Source organism: Ursus maritimus, unplaced genomic scaffold, assembly GCF_017311325.1.
Source record: "Ursus maritimus isolate PB19 unplaced genomic scaffold, ASM1731132v1 scaffold_8, whole genome shotgun sequence".
NCBI classification, from domain to species: Eukaryota; Metazoa; Chordata; class Mammalia; order Carnivora; family Ursidae; genus Ursus; species Ursus maritimus.
In genome coordinates this window covers 80,925,007-80,945,529 of record NW_024426996.1, presented here as the reverse complement: position 1 = coordinate 80,945,529, position 20,523 = coordinate 80,925,007, and the positions used below count along the sequence as shown (strand labels likewise).

The 20,523-nt window shown below is 40.4% G+C and overlaps 1 protein-coding gene across 7 annotated transcripts in view; it reads right to left on the bottom strand.

Annotated features, from left to right (window-relative positions):
- Nucleotides 1–18,846, bottom strand: part of HAUS3 (HAUS augmin like complex subunit 3) — a 108,101-nt gene extending 89,255 nt beyond the window's left edge. For 5 of the 7 annotated variants that reach the window (XR_005833437.1, XR_005833438.1, XM_040625093.1 and 2 more), the window contains exons 1-2: nt 17,747–18,364; nt 1,255–1,398 (exon numbers count right to left, since the gene is read on the bottom strand). Coding sequence is in view for 5 of the 7 variants with exons in the window: in XM_040625093.1 (XP_040481027.1) it covers nt 1,255–1,393 (139 nt within the window). In the remaining 2 variants the exon portion in view is untranslated. Of the gene's footprint in view, nt 1–1,254; nt 1,399–3,311; nt 3,636–12,383; nt 12,613–14,917; nt 15,358–16,292; nt 17,341–17,746; nt 18,365–18,745 lie in introns of those variants that run through there. The other 2 variants (XM_040625094.1, XM_040625092.1) reach the window with 2 other exon arrangements.
- Between the last annotated feature and the right edge of the window lie 1,677 nt (nt 18,847–20,523).

Genomic DNA, 20,523 nt, shown 5'->3' with positions numbered 1-20,523 from the left:
ACAGTGTTGTGCAGCAACAGATAATATAGAATCTTTGTGAAAAGTCCACTTTTTTTCCCAAATCCAGTAACACTTGACAGAAAAATATCTTTCCCATTACCTCTCAATAAATTTATGAAAACTAGAATTTTATAGGGTATTTGAAGAGCATAACAAGAGTTCACAAGATCGGCTGATGGCAATAAATCTTTCTTAAGAGAGACTCAAACTAAAGCTACCAGAGGCATTTCACTATTCCTATCAGTATTTTTTTTAATTCCTATCAGTTTTTAAAGGAAGTACATTTCCACCTCTGTCAAGTGCACACTGCTATTTTAGAAAGTATAGAGACAGAATAAAGAAGAAAGTTCTTTGGCGTTTAAATATCTATCTTCTTTACTATCCACCCCCATCCCCCAAAACATTATCAATCACTAGGTTGATGCACAAAACTTCCTTGCAGTTCATGTATCGGTGACTTTCTGTAATAAGGCTCATGAGCAGCAGACGCCGGAATATGAACAGACGGAGAAGCTCAGTGCTGCTACATCTCAATCAAGAAGCTGCACTTACATGGCTTTTGCAGTATTTGTCAATACCCTCAATTACTTCGTCACAATTACTCAATTATAGCTCACATATAACTTACTCTGTAGAAAAGAAACGACAAATCATTGGCCCAGACTTAAATATTAAGACACAAACAACAACTGCTTTGCTAGTAAAACAAAGAACTGGTGTTCCGAATGTCTCAGTCACGCTTGTGCACCCACGCCACTGCTGCTTTGTGACATCACGTCATACACACACACCTGAGAGCTCACAGCTCTCGGGCAGCGTAAGACACACACTGTCAAACCCCCTTCTCCCATCGGCTACACACAGCAAGAAAGTACCAAATCCATGTTTGTCCAATGACCCAAGAGCTAAGGCTGAAGCGAGGGCCACTGTGAAAGAGCCCAGCTGTTCTGAGGTTAAACAGCCGACAAAGATTCTCAGGCAATGTCTGACAGAAATGCCTGGAACAAGGAAGACAGTGTTACATTTTAAAGCAGTAAGGGCCAAGAGAATGTGAAATCTAGTGAGCAGACGCTCAATCATCACTGAATGAGAATAAACCAAGGGGTGCTGGACTCCATTTGTCTGTAGCAAGAACCTCCCTACACAATAGAAGTTTCCTGAGAATAATTCTGCTGTTTCATTTTCAAACCTTAAGAAATAATTAACATTCAAGGTGACAAAAGACAGAAAAAGAGGGTTATAAAAATTACTCACTGTTTTCACTCTCTCTCCAATTCTTAGACTCCACTAAATCACCTGAATGTATAGCCGACATAATCTTCTGTGCAACACCGGAGAGCGGTATCTTACAGAGATCAAAGCCTATAAATGCCTCATAATTTTCCATTTTCATAAATCCTAAACATAAGATAAACATAACACCCATGTATTAATTTTGAGACTTCAAAATAAGAAACACGTTATTTGAAAAATGTTACAGCCAGAGGCATTCATACAAATTACTCTATTAATGACCGCAGAAAATAGGTAGTAGTTGCCTCCATCATTACTGATACAACAGTAAGAAGCGAGCAACATGGTTTGAGGCTCAACTGGAGTGTCCTGGTAAACAGGGAACAAAGAATACATTTTATAGCTAACCAATTTTGAAGCAAGCAACCTACTCATATATTTCCTGAGGTCTGAAACCGATGGCTGTCATAATCTTCAAATACACAAATCTAATTACAGAAAAATTATTTTTAAGGGAATTATTTTAATAGACACACAACCTGGCATCATTTTGTGTACCCTGCTCAGCTCTACTAGCCCCTGGGCTGAGTGGGTAAAGGTCTGGAAGGGACAGTACAAACCATCAAGTAGCTGATCACACGTCAACCGTATCTGGCACAAATCTAAACAGAATTTGCCTGTTCCATGAGCGAGGAAACCAGGCGACATATTTTCCCACATTACTAGAGAAAAGAAAAATTTTAAATAAATTCTCTATTTCACTGTAGAACAGGAAAAAAAATTTAAAAAGGAACAAAAGTCACCCACGAGGAGCTAATACCAAAATCTTAGACAAAATTTGTTACAAATTTTTCATGCATATTTAGATCTACTTAATAAACATTTTTAAATAATGTATAAATACTGTAATTGGCAAAATATTTTTGTTCAACAGATTGTAAAAATTATCAGGACTTATCTGTCACCTAAGCATACCCATGTTCTGATGGGTGTACCTAAGGAATCCCACAAAGACCACCTAAAATGCATAAGCTTTTAGACTGGCATTCCATATTAAAAAGGCAATATATTCTGGAGCAGGAATATTCTTGAAGGCAACAGCTCTATCTTCTTGTGCCTCTATAAAGCTTACAGGGTATATACCACAGCCCACATACAAATCAAGCACTCAAGAAGCATCTGATGTCATAACTGAAAAATAAATGATCTCATATTACCCAAAATAATTTCTAATTGTCCAAATAATACATTTGTAACCCAACTAATACAATCTAAAACCTAAGTATTTCACTCCACAAAAACTGATTAAAACAGCATTATACGGGCTCCTGGGTGGCTCAGTCATTAAGCGCCTGCCTTCAGCTCAGGTCACAATCCCAAGGTGCTGGGATCGAGGCCCACATCAGGCTCCCTGCTCAGCGGGGACTCTGCTTCTCTCTCTCCCATTCCCCCTGCTTGTGTTCTCTCGATGTCTGTCAAATAAAGAAATAAAATCTTAAAAAAAAAAACCAAAACAGCATTATACATCCTCTGAGCGACTACTTGTACAGTACTTTCAAAATGTGTAAGTCACACTGAAGTCCAAGTACCATTTAGATCTATCCTGCAGAAATTTTGAGCCCCCAGGACCCAGCTGCTAAAATGAACAATGGCCAAAGGACACCTGACATTCTTTGCGGTGCAAACAGAAACAGAGAGTCTCAAAGTCAATAGCAGGGAATTATGGGAATTACACAGTTTGAGTGGCTTTTATTGTATAGCCAAATATGAGGGGACTTAGCTATTCTGCATACTAAGGTCCACAGGTTTAACAATGCTGATTCAAAGTTCTACAAAGGTTTAAAATATTTAACAGTAGAAAATTTCTATTTCTAAAAAAGTACTAAGAAGAGATAGAACTAATTCTATTAAGAAATATTTGCATTATATAATAATGCTTTTTCCCTGTAAGTAAAAAGTTACCAGAACTAAGCGCCACCAAGCAAATGTTCAATTCATAGAAAGCACTGGTACTTTGAACATATACAGAGAAGAAAAAAAAAATCCAATACTTGAATTAAATGAAATGTTCCACTGGCTTCAAATTTAAAATTTTAGTAGGGTTTATTAGGTATATTTTCCTCCCATTAATACAGCATATGTAGTAAAGATTCAGTTTTTAGTAAATTTCAATCTTCGAGACCAACGGCCTTAATCTTTGATTGATTTTCTAAATTCTCCACAATATCTTTCAGATAATCTTCATCTTTTAAAAAATATACATATAATTCTCTTTCCATTAGATGCAGTTTATTAGATGACAAAATTTTTCTTTTTGTCTTCACATCAGCAAGAATATCAGTAAGATGATGATTTAGCTTATTCAGTTGGGATTCAACTTGATGAAACTGCTCTGTTAACTCCTAAAAGGAAAATAAAAATGGTTTTACGACAAAAGCTCTATTTGTAATAGCAATTACAAATTTAAAATGTAATTTACATGCAAAAAATCCAAACGATATTGGGGCGCCTGGGTGGCTCAGTCGGTTAAGCATCTGCCTGGTTAAGCATCTGCCTTCGGCGGCTCAGGTCATGATCTCCGGGTCCTGGGATGGAGCCCTGGGTCAGGTACCCTGCTGAGCAGGGAAACTGCTTCTCCCTCTCCCTCTGCTCCTCCCCCAGCTCGTGCTCCCTCCCTCTCTCAAATAAATAAATAAAATCTTTTTTTTTTTTTTTTAAGATTTTATTTACCCATTTATTTGACAGAGACAGTGAGAGAGGGAACACAAGCAGGGGGAGGTGGAAAGGAAGAAACAGGCTCCCCACTGATTAGAGAGACCGACGAGGGGCTCGATCCCAGGACGCCAGAAACATGACCCAAGCTGAAGGCAGACGCTCAACAACTGAGCCACCCAGGCACCGCTAAATAAGTAAAATCTTAAAAAAAAAAAAAATCCAAATGACATAATTATTCCCATGAGTTTAATGATAAATGAACCTCAAAAATCTACAGTATGTTTAATATAAATTCTACGTTAAGATCAATTGCAACAGCTTTTGACAGATAATTTTAAGGGATTCAAAGCAAACTGTTACTCACTGAAGAGTACTTGATATGTAAACTGTTATGCATATTCATACATTCAACAAATATTACTAAATGTCTACCACATGCCAACCACTGTTTTAGAGACCAGAGATAGAAGAACGAACACCATCTTCTTCATGGAGCTTATATTCTACTTAATTGATCAAACGTTTTAGCCTAATCTTGGTCTACTCTAGATAAAAGTGATACTGAGAAAGACTTGAAATGAAGCAATTACCAATAAAAAAGAATCACCTCAGCAAAAATCTCCATTTTTCTTTATTCAGTGTTATAGAAAGCAGAATTATACAGAACACTCAACAACCCCAATTTACCATGTAATCCTTCCGCTCAAGAACCCTGACACGCCACTGCTTCTCCCTCTCCATCTGCCCCCACTCGTGCTAGCTCTCCCTCTCCCTCTCGCTCGCTCAAATAAATAAAATCTTTTTAAAAAGGTTGGGGGAGGTACTGTCTGGGTGGCTCAGTTGGTTAACAATCTGTCTTCAGCTCAGGTCATAATCCCAGGGTCCTGGGTTCCAGCCCCACACTGGGCTCCCTGCTCACTGGGGAGTCTGTGTCTCCCTCTGTCTCTCCCCCCATGCTCATGTTCTCTCTCTCTCTGTCTCAAACGGATAAATAAAATCTTTAAAAAATAGTAATAAAGAAAAAGAACCTAGACATGCCAGACCCTTCACATTTAACATACTGAAATGCCTCACTTCCTAACATTAAAGGCTCTTTATTAACAAGTTTCCATGGCTTTCTAATCAAGTATTCTTTTTTTTTTTTTTAAGATTTTATTTATTTATTTGACAGACAGCCAGCGAGAGAGGGAACACAAGCAGGGAGAACGGGAGAGGAAGAAGCAGGCTCCCAGTGGAAGAGCCTGATGTGGGGCTCGATCCCAGATCGCTGGGATCACGCCCTGAGCTGAAGGCAGACACTTAACGACTGCGCTACCCAGGCGCCCCTCTAATCAAGTATTCTACTTCTGTGTATTTCCAGCCACTATCACCAACGAGAAAATCTATAGCTCTATCTCAGCCTTCTGCACCTTCTCAGCATGGTCCACGAGCATGACAATCACCTGGGGTACTTGTTATGAATGCATATTCCTGTACCCTACTCCACACTAAATTACTCAAACTCCAACAGGCTCCCTGGTGATTCTAATTAACAAGTTCAAGAATGACTGCTTTACACCTGTCATAAATGTCAGTTCCAGAGAGCAGTACTTCTTCAATTACACTTTAACAAAATCAAGTAATACCTACATTAAGTGGTCTCCCCTTGAGGAAAAACTTGGTAAACTGGAATGAGAAACTACAATCTCACCTTCGATTTCAGTACTAAAGATCTGAATAGTTGCTAAAATAATATTCCTACAAATATCAAAAAATATCCTTCATTAACAACAAAAATGCAAATTAAAATTTATACAGATGGAATTTTTATATTTTATATTTATATTTTAGGGAAAAACACTAAATAACAACACCCAGTAGGACTATCATGAAATCACCATACTTTAGTGATTCTAGGATGCAATCTTTCACATTTTAAAATACCTAAAACCCATACCATTTTATAATCAAGAGCAACATGTAATTATTATTAGCCACTCATAAGAAATGCTTTATCACCAACATTTAAGAAAATTTTTTGTGATAAGAACACTTAACATGAGATCTCCCCCTTAACAGATTTTTCAGAGTACAACACAGTACTGTTAACTACCAGCACAACGCTGTATAGCGTATGCACCTTGCGTAACTGAAACTTTCTGTTAACAACCCAGCTCCCACTCTCCAATCCCTGCTAACCACCATTCTACCTCTGCCTCTGTGAGTTTGACTATTTTAGATCTCTGTAAGTGGAATCATACGTTATTTGTCTTTGTGACTGGTTTATTTCACTCAGCATGATTTCCTTAAGGTTCATCCATGTTGTCACCTATTACAGGATTTCTTTTTATTAAGGCTGAATAATACTCTGTGTGTATATATCACATCTTCTTTATCTACTCTCCCACTGGTAGACACTGAAGTTGTTTCCATAACCTGGCTATTAGGAACAGTGCTACAATGGATGTACGAGTGTTAATAATTCTTCAAGATCCTGATTTCAATTCTTTTGTTTAAGCATCCAGAAGCGGAATTACTGGATCATATGGATCATTAAGTTTTTGAGAAAACTCCATACTGTTTTCCACAGTGGCTGCACCATTTTGGACTCCAACCAGCAGTGTACAATTTCTCCACATTCTCATCAACACTTTTTTTTTTTTTAACAATTTTTATTACGTTATGTTAGTCACCATACACTACATCATTAGTTTTTGATGTAGTTGATTTTTTTTTTTTAAGATTTATTTGAAAGAGACAAACTGTGTGCACATGCATAAGTGTATGAGTGGGGGTAGCGCAGAGGGAGAGAATCCTTAAGCAGACTCCCCACTGAGTGCAGAACCTGAAGCAGACCCAGGGCTTGATCCCAGGACCCATGAGATCACAACCTGAACCGAAACCGAGAGTCAGACACTTAACCGACTGAGCCACCCAGGTGCCTCTGATTTTGCTTTTTTGCTACTAGCCACTCTAACAGGTGTAACATGGTATCTCATTGTGGTTTTGATGTGCATTTCCCTGATGATGGATGGCACTGAGCAACTATCCGTATATCTGTTGGCCATTTGTATGTTTTCTTTGGAGAAAGCTCTATTCAAGTCTTTAGCCCATTTTTTAATTGGGTTTAATGTATAGTGTAGAAAAATAAAGACAACAACTTTGAGTCAAAAAATTATATAGAAGAACTGCATGTTAAGTGTGAAGCTTTGAAATACCCTAAAAATTTTAACTGTTATATTTAACTTAATGTGTATATTCAAGACAGATCTGACAAAAATCTATCTGTACCTAAAAGATATCTTCTAGTAAGTATTCAATAAAAATTCTAAATAAGAAAGGTGCTGGGGCGCCTGGGTGGCTCAGTCAGTTAAGCATCTGCCTTCAGCTCAGGTCGTGATCCCAGGGTCCTAGGATCGAGCCCCGCATCTGGCTCCCTGCTCGGTGGGGAGCCTGCTTCTCCCTCTGCCCCTTCCCCTGCTTGTGCTCTTTCTAGCTCTCTCTTGTGTACTCTCTCCAATAAATAAAATCTTAAAAAAAAAAGTATCATGCCAATTTAACAGAGAAAGGTTTTTTTGTTTTTAGCAATTCATAAAATGGTGTACCATATGACCAATGGTGTCTAGTAGACATTTAAATAGTGCTGGTAGCAATTAAACTAGGTGTGACTCCTTGAAAAAGCAGTATGAGAGCATCAAAAGCCAAAAAAAAAAAAAAAAAAAAAAAGTACACACCTAAGAAACCCAATAATCCCACTTCCAAGAATTCATCCAAATGAAAGTATTCAACAACAAAAAGCTACATACACAAGATATAAATATCGTTCAAGAACAAACAAAAATACTATCAAAAAATATTCAACAACGGTGGACTGGTTACAGAAATTACTGTAATATTAATAATTAAAATTACTCAAAGTGAAAATGTTTATTTCATAATGCTAAGTAAAAAGGAAGAATAAAAAAGATGTGTAAGACAAAAAGCACAGTAAGAACAGAAAAGATCATTATGTAATACTAAATGGTTCAATGCACTGCAATTCAAAGCACCAGGATAATAATTCACCACAATTTTAAACTTAGATATACAGCTGAACCCTGAACAATGTGGGAGGGGGGCGGGGAGGTTTAGGGCACCAACTTCCTGTGGAGTCAAAAGTTTGTGTATAAATTTTGACTTCCCCAAAACTTAACCACTGGTAGCCTACTGTTGACATACAGTTGATTAACATATTCTGTGTATGTTGTATCTTATGTGTATTATATACTGTAATCTTACCATAAAGCAAGCTAGAAAAAAGAAAATGTTAAGAAAATTATGAGAAAATACATTTATAATACTGCACTGTATTTATTTATTGAAGAAAATCTGCATACAAGTGGACCCATAAAGTTCAAACCCATGCTGTTCAAGGGCCAACTGTAACTTATAAAAAGATTCAAATATAAAGAAAAAACTAACAGAACTACAATAAATTTTCAAATCTGCCATCATAGGAGGTTTTTATGAAATTAATAGATCTAGAAGACAAAATCAGTTAATCCCTTCAGGCTATTAGTTAGGATGGCTATTACATATTTTTTAAAAAAGGAAAATGACAAGTGTAGGCAAAGATATGGAGAAACTGGAACCCTGTGCACTGAGGGTGAAAATATAAAATGGTGCAGCTGCTGTGTAAGTCAGGCAGTTCCTCAGAAAGTTAAACATAGAATTACCACGTGATCCAGCAATTTCACTCCTAGGTATAAACCCAAAAGAAACAAAAACAGGGACTCAGGTACTTGTACACCAATGTTCACAGCAGCATTATTCACAACAGCCAAAAGGTGGAAACAACCCAAGGGACCATCAACAGATGAACAGATAAACAAAATGTACTACTTACACAAAATAGGGTATTACTCATCCATAAAAAGGAACAATTCTGACACATGCTACAACATGGATAAAACTCAATCATACAAATGTTGTAGGATTTCACCTATATTAGGTACCTAGAGCAGGCAAATTCACTGAGACAGAAAGTGGGATAGAAGTTATCAGGGGCTGGGGAGGAAGGAGAGAAAAGTTACTGTTTATTGTTTAATGTTTCTATTTGGGATGATGAAAAAGCTCTGGAAATGTATAGTGGTCGTGGTTCCGCAATATATGAATGTACTTTTGTATTTAATGCCCCTGAATTGTACACTTAAAAATGGTTAAAACTATAATTTTACATTTTCTATATTTCACCACAATAAAGACATTATTTAAAAAAATTAATCACAAGCGTTCCTGTTCCAAGGAAAGGTAGGCTAGTTATCCAAATCAATCCTCCCACAAGAAAAAAATGTAAAAGGCTAAATGAAATATTTTTAAAAATCAAGCAAAACAAAAGCTTCCTAAAAGCAATGAAGAGACAAAACATTCAAAGGAACTATAAATCCATAAAACATCCCAGACTGGTACGGCAGTCCAGGAGCAGCTTTACTCCAGGGCAACTGCCAATCTTGAAAAATTAGAACCTATGATTCTTGAGACTCATGAGATGAGTGGGAGAAAAATCAAAATCCAAGGTCCACAGGAAGTGGGAAGTCAAATGGGAGAGCATCTTCATAATAAGCCAAGGACTCACAGGACACTAACAATCTTAAGATCAGAATGGTCCAGAAGTGGAAGAGCCCCTGGATAGAATTACAGGCCGGACAGGAATCACCTGGGTCTTCCAAAAGACTCTTAGACTTAACCCAGTTCAAGATTCACAACTGGTACTGCTCACAGTATCTAACAAAAGACACATGAAGGCAAAAAGCACTTAAGGATCACTTCTTTCATAATAAGAAGCTCCCTTCACCAGAAAGAGAGGGATTTTATTTTTATTGTATGCTTCAGTAAACGGTGATGGGACACTTTGTTTATAGGGAAAAAAAAAAAACAATAAAACTAGAACTCTACCTCATAGCACACACGTAAGGGCACCTGGGTGGGTCAGTTGGTTAAGCATCTGCCTTCAGCTCAGGTCATGATCCCAGGGTCCTGGGATCGAGTCCCACATCAGGGTCCCTGCTCAGCTGGGACTCTGCTTCTCCCTCTACCCCTCCCCCCTGCTCGCAATCTCTCTCTCTCAAATAAATAAATAAAACCTAAAAATAAATAAACTCCTGATAAAGAACTAAAAGTCAACAGCATAACTTTAGGGTAAACTAAAAAGGACTATATTATGTTAAGAGCAAACCTTAACAAGATAGGAAAAACAAGATATAAAAAAATGCCAAAACACAGAGTAATAAACTACATAAAAATTAAAACGCTGAAAAAAAGCTGAAAACAAAGAAAGTAAAAAAGACAAGCTACAAATAGAAAGTAACTATATATAACACACACAACTGACAAAGAATTGGCACTTGAAATATATAAACTCCTACAAATAAAATTTTTAAAGATTTTATGTATTTTAGAGAGAGAGCATGCACGCGTGAGTGCAGGGAGGGGCAGAAGGCGAGGGAGAATCTCAAGCAGACCCCAAGGTGAGCACAGAGCCCAACGTGGGCCTCAATCTCACGACCCTATGATCAGGCTGCCGATTCTTGGTTTTGCTCAGGTCCTGATCTCAGGGTTGTGAGGGCTCCATGCTCAGCACACAGTCTACTTAAGACTCTCTCTTCTCTGCCCCTACTGACACCCCCGCCCAACTGCGCCAGCGAGTACTCCCTCTCTCTCTCAAATAAATAAATCTTCAAAAAAAAAAAAAAAAAAAAAAAGGAACCTAAAAATGGGCACAAGAGATGAATAAGGAATTCTCATTAAAAGATGAATGCCCAGTAAACAACTGAAAGAGGCCTCAATCTCAGTAATCAGCTGAAAGGGGCCTCAACCTACTTAATAATCAGGAAAATGCAAATTACAACCTGTAACAGATGCTATTTTACATCCACAGATTGAGAGAAATTTATAAATCAGAGAATGTTATGTGATGAAAAGGATACGGACATATAGAATCTCTTTGACACCGCTGATGTAATTTGGTACACCCACTTTGGAAAACAATTTGATGTACCCTGAAAACTGAACCTGTGACACAGCAATTCCACTCCTCGGTGAGTGTGCGTGCGTGCACACGTGCGCAGCTAGCTGTGAGACATACAGTAAGACCATCCACAGCAATATAATCTACAACAGCAAAAACTGAAAGTAACTTAGGTGTCTGTCAACATAACAGATAATTAAGTTATGGAATTTCATAAAATGGAATACTAACTACATAAAAGAGAAAACTACAGGGGCACCTGGGTGGCTCAGTTAAGTGTCAGACTCTTGATTTTGGCTCAAGGCATGATCTCCTGGGTTGTGAGACTGAGCCCCAGGTTGGGCTCCGAGCTCAGGAGAGAGTCTGCTTGAGATTCTCTCCCTCTCCTTCTGCCCCTCTCTGCACGTGTGGTCTCTCTCAAATAAATAAATAAATTAACAAAAACAAAAAAAGAAAACTATAAATGAGCTAGAGCTTTACATGTAGCAACATGGATGACTCTCAATATCTTAATATTAATCAACAAGCAAGTTACTAAAAAATATATACAAGACACCATGTACATAAACTTCAAAAACATAAAACTAAACAATATACACTTTAGCAGAGCACCTGGGTGGCTCAGTCAGTTAAGTGTCTGATTTTGGCTCAGGTCGTGATCCCACGGTCCTGGGATGGAGCCCCATGCCCATGTCAGGGCTCCCTGCTCAGTGGGGAGTCTGCTTCTCCCGCTCCCGCTCATGCTCATGCTCTCTCTCAAATAAATAAATAAAATCTTAAAAAAAAAAAAAAATACACACACACACAGAGTCTCGGGGGGCCTGGGTGGCTCAGTTGTTAAGCGTCTGCCTTCGGCTCAGGTCGTGGTCCCAGGGTCCTGGGATAGAGCCCCACATCAGGCTCCATGCTCAGCAGGAAGCCTGCCTCTTCCTCTCCCACTCCCCCTGCTTGTATTCCCTCTCTTGCTGTCTCTCTGTCAAATAAATAAAATCTTAAAAAGAAAATACAGTCTAGGAATATATATGTGTAATAAAAGTATAAATAAAAGCAAGCAAATGATACAATTAAGTGCAGTTCTCCTTGATGAAGGAAAGGAAATGCTATTAGGAGAAGCAAGCTGTCACAGAGCACTTCAAAGATAATAGCCCTCTATTTGTTGAGACAGGTAAAATACAGGGGTGGTTTGATTTTTCTTTAAATTCTTAGAGTAAACATTACATATCCTTTCATGTCTGAAATATTTTGTAAGTTCTTAAAATTCTGTGTACATTGATCAAAACCATCTGAAAAATATACTTACATGAGGACAAAAACTAGGATATAAAAAAATAAACTTATAGTAGGGCAATAGCATTTGCGGTAGTATTTTCCTCATGTTAACATTTTCTTTAGTATCTTTTACAACAAACATTTTTTTACAGCATTTTCAGTTACTATGGCAAACACCTACCTGATCACTAAGCAAAAGCTGATTTCCTCCTTGATACAAAGTATCACAAAGCATGTCCACATCATTATTCAGTTTGGACAGAAAGAAAGAACGTTCTTGAGTAGGTACTGCCAACTGATCTTGTACTAAAGAAATATCCTTTTTTAATTTCTCAGCCACCTCCTCCAGGTTTCCATGGGTTATAAACAATTCCTTTTTCTTATTCTCTCCTTCTAGAAGTTGATAAAGCCTAAAATGTGAAAATAAAAATTACAGGAGAAAATTCACAAATCAGTACAATTTTCAAAATTATAATCCACTGTATTGGGCATCTTCGGGGATATGTAACAGATTAAAAATATTAAACTGGAAAAAAACTAATCTATCTGCTGTTAAATCCAGCAACCAAAAACATTCCAGCTAAAATACTATCTCATTACAGGGCACCTGGGTGGCTCAGTCAGTTAAGCATCTGCCTTTGGCTCAGGTCATGATGCCGGGGGTCCTGGGATCCAGTTCTGCATCAGGCTCCCTGCTCAGCGGGGAGTCTGCTTCTCCTTCTCCCTCTACCCTTACCCCTTGCTCATGGTCCCTCTCTCCCTCCCTCTCTCTCTCTCTCTCTCTCTCTCCCTCAAACAATCTTTAACAAATATATATAAGAAAAATAAAATACTATCTCATTACAGAAATATATATTGTAATTACTGTATCTGCTTTCCACTTTCTCATCCCCCAAATTTTAAATATATTTTTTAATTTTTAACTGCCATTACCCTACTTCAAACAAAGTGTGTTTTAGAGATACCGCCCAAGAAAACATTTCTTTCAAAGAATATAAGTATGATATAGCAGAAATAGCAACGAACTTGAAATAGAAGACCCAGGTCTTTGTTCTGGCTGTCTTTTGATACCTGGGTCAAGTCAACCTCTGAGACTAAACTTTTCACGTCACATACCTATCGTTATAGGATGGTAGTGGATTTAAAAGAGAAAAATTGAAAATAAACTATAAAATGTAAAAAAAAAAAAGTAAACAATAAAGAGCTACAGAAATCATAAACTTGCTACTCCAGTCTTATCCATATTTGACTGTCGAATTAAATTCCTAATGAGCCATTAGGCCACTTTAACACTTCAAATATTAATGGCAGAAAATCCTGTGGAACAAATGGAAAAATGTGAAGTAGCATTTTCTACATACTTCTGACAAAAACGGTTTGTTCTTTTTCTTCAATTTCAAAAATATGTATTTTTTTATTATTTTAATTATTTTAACAAGTTGCAACAGACTTCATAAAACTGGTTCAAGTCCAAGGCTGCCAATTTTGTTTTTCTGGGACGTGACTACACAATTTCAGGGGGTAACCTTTCTTAGCTCATGATGTCAATGTTACCCTTTCCATGCCCCTCACCTCATTAATAAGAAAAAAAAAAGGAGGGACACCTGGGTGGCTCAAGCAATTAAGCGTCTGCCTTTGGCTCAGGTCCTGATCCCAGGGTCCTGGGATCAAGCCCCTCGTTGGGCTTCACGTTGGGCTCCCTGCTCAGAAGGGAGTCTGCTTCTCCCTCTCCTTCTCCCTCTGCCCCTCCACCTGCTCGTGCTGGCTCTCTCCTTCTCTCAAATAAATAAAATCTTTAAAACAAACAAACAAAAAAAGGATTAGATGATTTTCCTCTAGCACTAGAGAAAAATCAGGAGTAGGATCCACATTTTTGAGGCCTTTGACTACTTTGGTCCTCCAATTTTAGTATTTCTATACCATCAATTGCTTACACAATAGAATCTCGCTGATTAACCTGACAAGAAACAGTTTTCTCCTCTCTCTGCTGACACCTTTTCCAAATGCAATCAGTTGTCTGCCTAGCAATACTATGACTACACACCAAGCTGTACTCAAACTCCTTGTAGTTAAAACTCCTGCCTCAATCTCAAATAAGGCATCTTAATAATGGTTCCTAAAGGTGAATAAGACCTTGTATACATTCATTCCTCCAACCCATCCACCTTAGCTCTAAAACAGCTACTTCCAGATTTAACATGAAGGGAAAAGGGAGCAAAATATTCAGTAGGAAAGACTCATATACAAGAAAAACGAAAGAAGAGAACTGAGGGCCAAAAATTGAGTGCAGGGGTGTCTGGGTTAAGGTCAGTCAGTTAAGGGAGAAAAATATTCAAAAGGGAAGAGTCATATATACAAGAAAAGTGAAAGAAGAAAATAGAGGGCCAAAAATTGAGTGCAGGTGGCCTGGGTTAAGGTCAGTTGGTTAAGCATCTGCCTTGCTCAGGTCATAATTCCAGGGTCCTGGGATCGAGCCTCCTATCAGGCTCCCTGCTCCGCAGGGAGTCTGCTTCTCCCTCTCCCTCTCCCTGTCAAATAAATAAATAAAATCTTAAAAAAACAAAACAAAATAGCAAAAAAACACCAAAAACAAAACACAAAAAACCCCAAAAAACAGAGTGCAAAGAATGTTTTAAACTTCCACAATATTAGTTCAAATTCTCTACAATATTTTACAAAAACCAAAACAATTACTGAAGAAACAAAGATGCATACCTATGAGTAGAAAAGTCCCTGGTATCGATGGTACTCCTTGGATTTATCTGCTGAGATACTGATGGGTCTGTCAGCATTTCTAATCGCTGGTGGAGCATCGTATTACTCTCACTAAGTTCTTGAACCAAATTTTCAAGCTGACGATATATGTCCCAATGCTTTCTCAATTCAATTTCATATGATAACTGTAGAAGTTCAAAAGATGCCTTTTGCTTTATCAATTGATTTAAAACTAACTCTTGTCTTGCTGTGTAATAGTCTTGTTTAGCAATCTGTAGATCAAAATCTCCCTTTACAACTGGCATATTCAATAACTGGGCATTCTCTTTTATCACAGCAGGCAAACTTTGATCTTTTATATGAGAGATTTGTTCTTCCAGTTTCAGAATCTCACTGTTCAAGTTAGAAATTTTAGCATCCAAATTATCTTTGCCAGGAGCCTACACAGAAAAAGCAATTACATTTAAAGCAGTAAGTATAAAGTTGAAATAGTTTTAAAATTATTTTTACTTTCCATTTTAGGTTATCAGGTAACGTGCTAATAAAAACTAATTTCATATGAACAAAAGCCAAAATCAGTTTAAAAAAGGAAAACCACAGACTAAGCCAAAGGTAAATTGCTCAGTTTTAATGCTATTACTACCACATATAAACAGTAATGGCTACCAAAACAGATATCTTGTCATGCTTTTCTTGGCGCACTACTCACTGAATGCAAATGTACACTATTTAAGTTTTTCTTAAAAATAAAATAGTCCCAGTAGTTATTCTTCTAGTCCGTCAGCTGAGTTTAGCACTTGTAAAGAGTGACAGAACTTCACGCATTATCCCAAAGTTTTTGTCAGTTATAGGAACTAACTTGGTGCTGATATTCAGTTTCAGCTGTAGTGGTTTTTATTACCAAGAAGGCTAGCTTTCCGAAAGTGCAGATGGAGATGTGCACCACATCTGTACATTCTCCACAAAAAAAAATCAGGGTTTCAGTCCATTGACCTGACTTCATTAGCACCAAACAAGGAGCAAACAGGGCAGAACACCTGTAACAAAGCAATAAGGCTCTACCCATACAACATAAAAGAGGGAATTTCAGTGTCCTCTGAGTCTAAACCAACAGAAATTTCAAATTCAGAAAACGTACTTTTGTTTAAAATTAGCTAATGTGATTGGGTATTAATTAGCATTTCTGCCGTCTAATGATATGAATAGATGATCTATTTGTATGAAACACTGACACACATCAAAACCAACCACTGAAAAAACAGAAAATAAGAAAATTACTTGTTTCATCCCCCTTTCTAAAGTACTTTAATATTTATGTATCTTCCAATACGAACAACAATTACTGTAAGAATCCAGTCTCATTTCTCATGTTTACCTTGCTAGTGAGGCTATGAAGATTCTCCTCTGCCCACTGTATACTTGACTTCATGCTCGAATTACTTGCTTTCAAGTGAATTAACTCATGTTGAGCACAAACGTAGGCTAGCTGCAGCCTAGCCATCTCTAGCCGTCTCTCCTCAAGGATTTCTTGATTATCACAAATAGATGGTGCTTGTATATCTAAAAGTTGAAAATTTTCTTCATTTGAACTCTCAACTACTTCATGTATACCCGGAAAGAACTGTTTTTTGGTATATAAAGTTAATGCTGCTGTACTTTGCTCTTCCTGGCTTAGATATTTTTCCAAGGAAAACTGAGAGAAAAACACTAGTGGATTTGTCCCTTGATCCAAATTAGAATGTCTGAAGAACGTCATCAATTTAGCAACTCCATCAGTAAGAGCTTGAAGTTCATTATTTATCTTAGTATTCATAGAATTTAGAAATCCTTGACTCTGCTTCAGGCTTTTAGTGGCTGCTTCTTCTTTACTATTTAACCTCAGAGATTTGTGGCTTGTTACTGAAGCCATCAACTGGCATTTATTACGTCGCTGAATTTTTAGGTTCTTTAATTTCTGCAGAGTTTGAACCTCAATCTCTAATTTCTCTAGCTCTTTGTCATCCGGGGTAGATGCCTTCAAATCAGAAGTTTTACAGGTTTTAAGAACTTCATCCAGTGCTGCTCCTTCTAGGATGGGCTTGCCTGATTTTTGAAGAATGCTAAAAGCTTCCAATTCTTCTCCAGACAAAACATTCTGTTCATTCACATTTCCACAAAACCACTTCAGAAATGATTCATCTTCAACAGTCTCAAACAACCAGTCAAAATCTTCCCCATTAAGAGTATCAGCTTTGGGATAACTGATTTTTTTTAATGTTTCCACAAACTCTTTTCCACAACTCATGGTTTAAGCACCCAATTTCTTTGTAATAGATATGGGTTTATGGTGTTGATATTTAGAAAATAAACCCAAATACAAACAAAATTAATTTTATGTTAAGTTCATAGAGAAGAGAAAAAATACTTTTAGAATCTGACTTCTCCTAGGGGAGGAAAAACAAGTATTAGACCATAAATGAACTGTATCTGTAAAAGAACGATACAGATAAATATCACAGAATATGTGGGAACCATCTAACCCAGAGATAGTTACAGCTGAAATGTTTGATGAAGATAAACAAAACAAACAATTAGGGTATCACTGAGAACACTGCAAAAATAATGAAAACCTAATTAGCAAGAAAATCTTTCCAAAGATAGTCATTAAAAATACATTGTATCTTACAGAGCAGATCAGTTCATTCATTCAGTTTTCAACTCAAAATAAATGTATCTAAACCAGTCCAAGCCAGCCCGTGGCTAAACAGCCTCTTCACCCCACCCCTCGTTCCTAAGTAAGAAAAGAGAAACACGGTAATGTTCTAGAGAAAGAGTCAACAAAATGTTTACCTCCACGACTCAATCAGCATCCGCCATTCACACAGGAATCACTGTCCAGAGACATCAACCTAGTGCAGGCAGCATCAGGCTTAAGATTTAAGAACCGCCCTCAGACTGATCTTAAAAAGTTCTCAACATAAGAGAAAAATGTCACGCTGTACGGTGATGGTGGTTAAGACCAAATGCGGTACCCATTTCGCAAAGTACAAAAATGTCAGGTCATTACGCCGTGCACCCAACACTAATACAACGGTGTATCTCAACTATACTTCAAAACCAAAAACTAAAGCAAAATAACCCCAAAATCCGAGTACCCGCCACTTCAGAAGTGCCAAAGAACTAAACAGAAAATAGTCAAAACACGTGCGGCATTTGCTGCTTTGCAACCAACGCACCGCCGAACCACCCACGGTGACCTCCCTTAAGGGAACTCCACGGACCGTGACCGGCCGCACATACACACGTGCCACACGGACGCCACCCGCAAATGCCACCAAACTGCCGTTAAAGGCGAACTGCAAAGACCCCAGACCCGCGCGGCTGACTGTGGAGCTCGTCTCAACCGCGCGAGACCACCCGCCGGCAGGCCCCTGCCCGCGTCTCAGCTGCGCTAGACCACCGCCCGCAGGCCCCGCCCCCGCCCCCGCCCGCGTCTCAGCCGCGCGAGACGACCCGCCCGCAGCTCCGCCCCCCGTCCGGGAGGACCCGCCCGCGGCCCTTCCCCGCCCCCCTCCCGGACTACCCGCATCAGCCCCGCCCCCACCGGGCGGCCCCTCACTCACCCGCACCGCGCTCCCCGCTGATGCCCACCTCCCACTTGCATTCGCACTCCCCACCCTCGCCCTCGCCCGTGGCTCCAAGGCCTGCGGACCCCGACTGCGCCGCGCGGCCAGCTACTCGCGCGCCTGAAAGGAGTCCCCAGGGGTGCCTCGAAAGAAGAGGCAGCTGGAGGCTCGGAGGCGCTCCCACAGCCCCAGGTCCCGGAACGGAGAGGCCGGCGCCATTCACCTCTAGAAGCTCCGTTCGCGCCCCTCAGAAGCCCGCCGCCGCGCTCCGCGCCTCGCACTGCCTCACGGGAGCGCTGCCACCGCGCGCGCGCAGAGGGCAGAAGCAAGGCCGTGGCGTCACCGTCTGCGCAGGCGTGGCGTCGGAAGAGGCGGGCCTGGCGAGGAGGGACTTTGGGGCGGAGCTGAGCACGGCGCCGTGCCTGACGTCAACCGGTGGGGGCGAGCTGGTTGGCTTCCTGCCGCGGGGGCGGGGCCGGGGGGCTCCGGGCGGAGTGGGGGATCTTAGGTGACGGTCTGGTGTAAGCGGTCTGCGTCCTGCGGCGGTGCGCGGGCCCCAGATGAGCTCCTTGGCTCAGGCTGGCTCTTGGTCCTGCGCTCCGGGTCCCCAGATCCCCACCCTCTAACGAGGCCGTTTTCAGGGAAAGTCAGCTGCGATCAGGAGCTCGCCTGGTCGCGGCCCGGGGCCGCACGGCCGGTGGGCTCTGCACCGGCAGGACCGGTTTCAGGGAGCGCGCCCCCTCGACAAGTCCTGGGAGCCGACGAGCTCCGGACCCCCACCGAGCCTAGCAGCGTCTGGTGCGTCTTTGGACTCAGCTGTCATTACTCGCTTTACAAGCTTTTGCGTTGAACGTTATTTTGCAAAGCACGCAAGCCCCAAGCCCTCAACTGACCACGAAGCAAAAGATGACTTCCTCCCCAATCCCATTTTCAAAGTACAACTTTTTTTTAAAAAAAGATTTTATTCATTTATTTGAGAGACAGAGAGCACGAGCGGGGAGAGGGAGAGGCAGAGGGAGAAGCAGACTCCCTGCAGAGCAGGGAGCCCGATGGGGGGCTCCATCTGGGGACCCTGGGATCATGACCTGAGCCAAAGGCAGACGCTTAACAGACTGAGCCACCCACGCGCCCCTCAAAATAGAACTTTTTAAAAAGTGAAAAATATAGGAACTTACCTGCTATGTGTGGAAGAGGTATGTAAGTCAAGAGGGAACACTGTTTCCAAGGAGGGTGCCAGACCCAGGACATGGGTGCTCAGTCCATGAGCGGGAGACAGCTGCGGTGAAGCTGCGCAGTCCCGCCCAGCTCGCCCGTGCCCTACAGCTCAGAGCGGCCACACTTGCAGAGTTGCCCTTGGTATCCAGCAGTGGTTGCCCGCATCCCCATCGGACTGAGTCCTTCGCTCTCACCGGTCTTCTACAGACTCAGATGTACATGTGCGGGGGTTTGGGCCCTGTCCTTACTCCATAGCCAGGTCTTCCTCCACCCCCAGCATCCAATGACCGGAAGGCGGCTTGTCAGAGACGAGCTAGTCTCGTGTGACAGTGGGAGGGCAGAAGTCTTTCTGGATAATTATTCTCAATATTTTTACCCGGAGGAAAAAAATGGTCTAAGGCAGAAATCACGGATTCATCTTGAGTGGAAGATACTTATTAATCCTTCATTCGTTTTACTTTTTAATTTTCCTGTTCTAAAAGACAATAAAGCCTAAAATGACCTGAAAAGCAAACATTACAGGGGAAAAGATTCACAGATTGGTACCCCTGCCTGAAACAAGGTGGGGCTGGACCAGGGAGGAGACAGTCCTGCTGGTGAGCTGGGAGGCAAGGTTGGAGCCCATGGACCAGGAGGACTCCCTTGGCCACTGGCCCTGGGGGCGGGGATGGGGACTCATGCCCCCCTCCCCTAGGAGCTGAGCCGGCTGGGAGGGAGGAAGTTGAGGCTGTGCAGACAGCGTCTTCAGGACATTTTGCTGAGGAGGCAAAGATTGAGGGAAAGAGA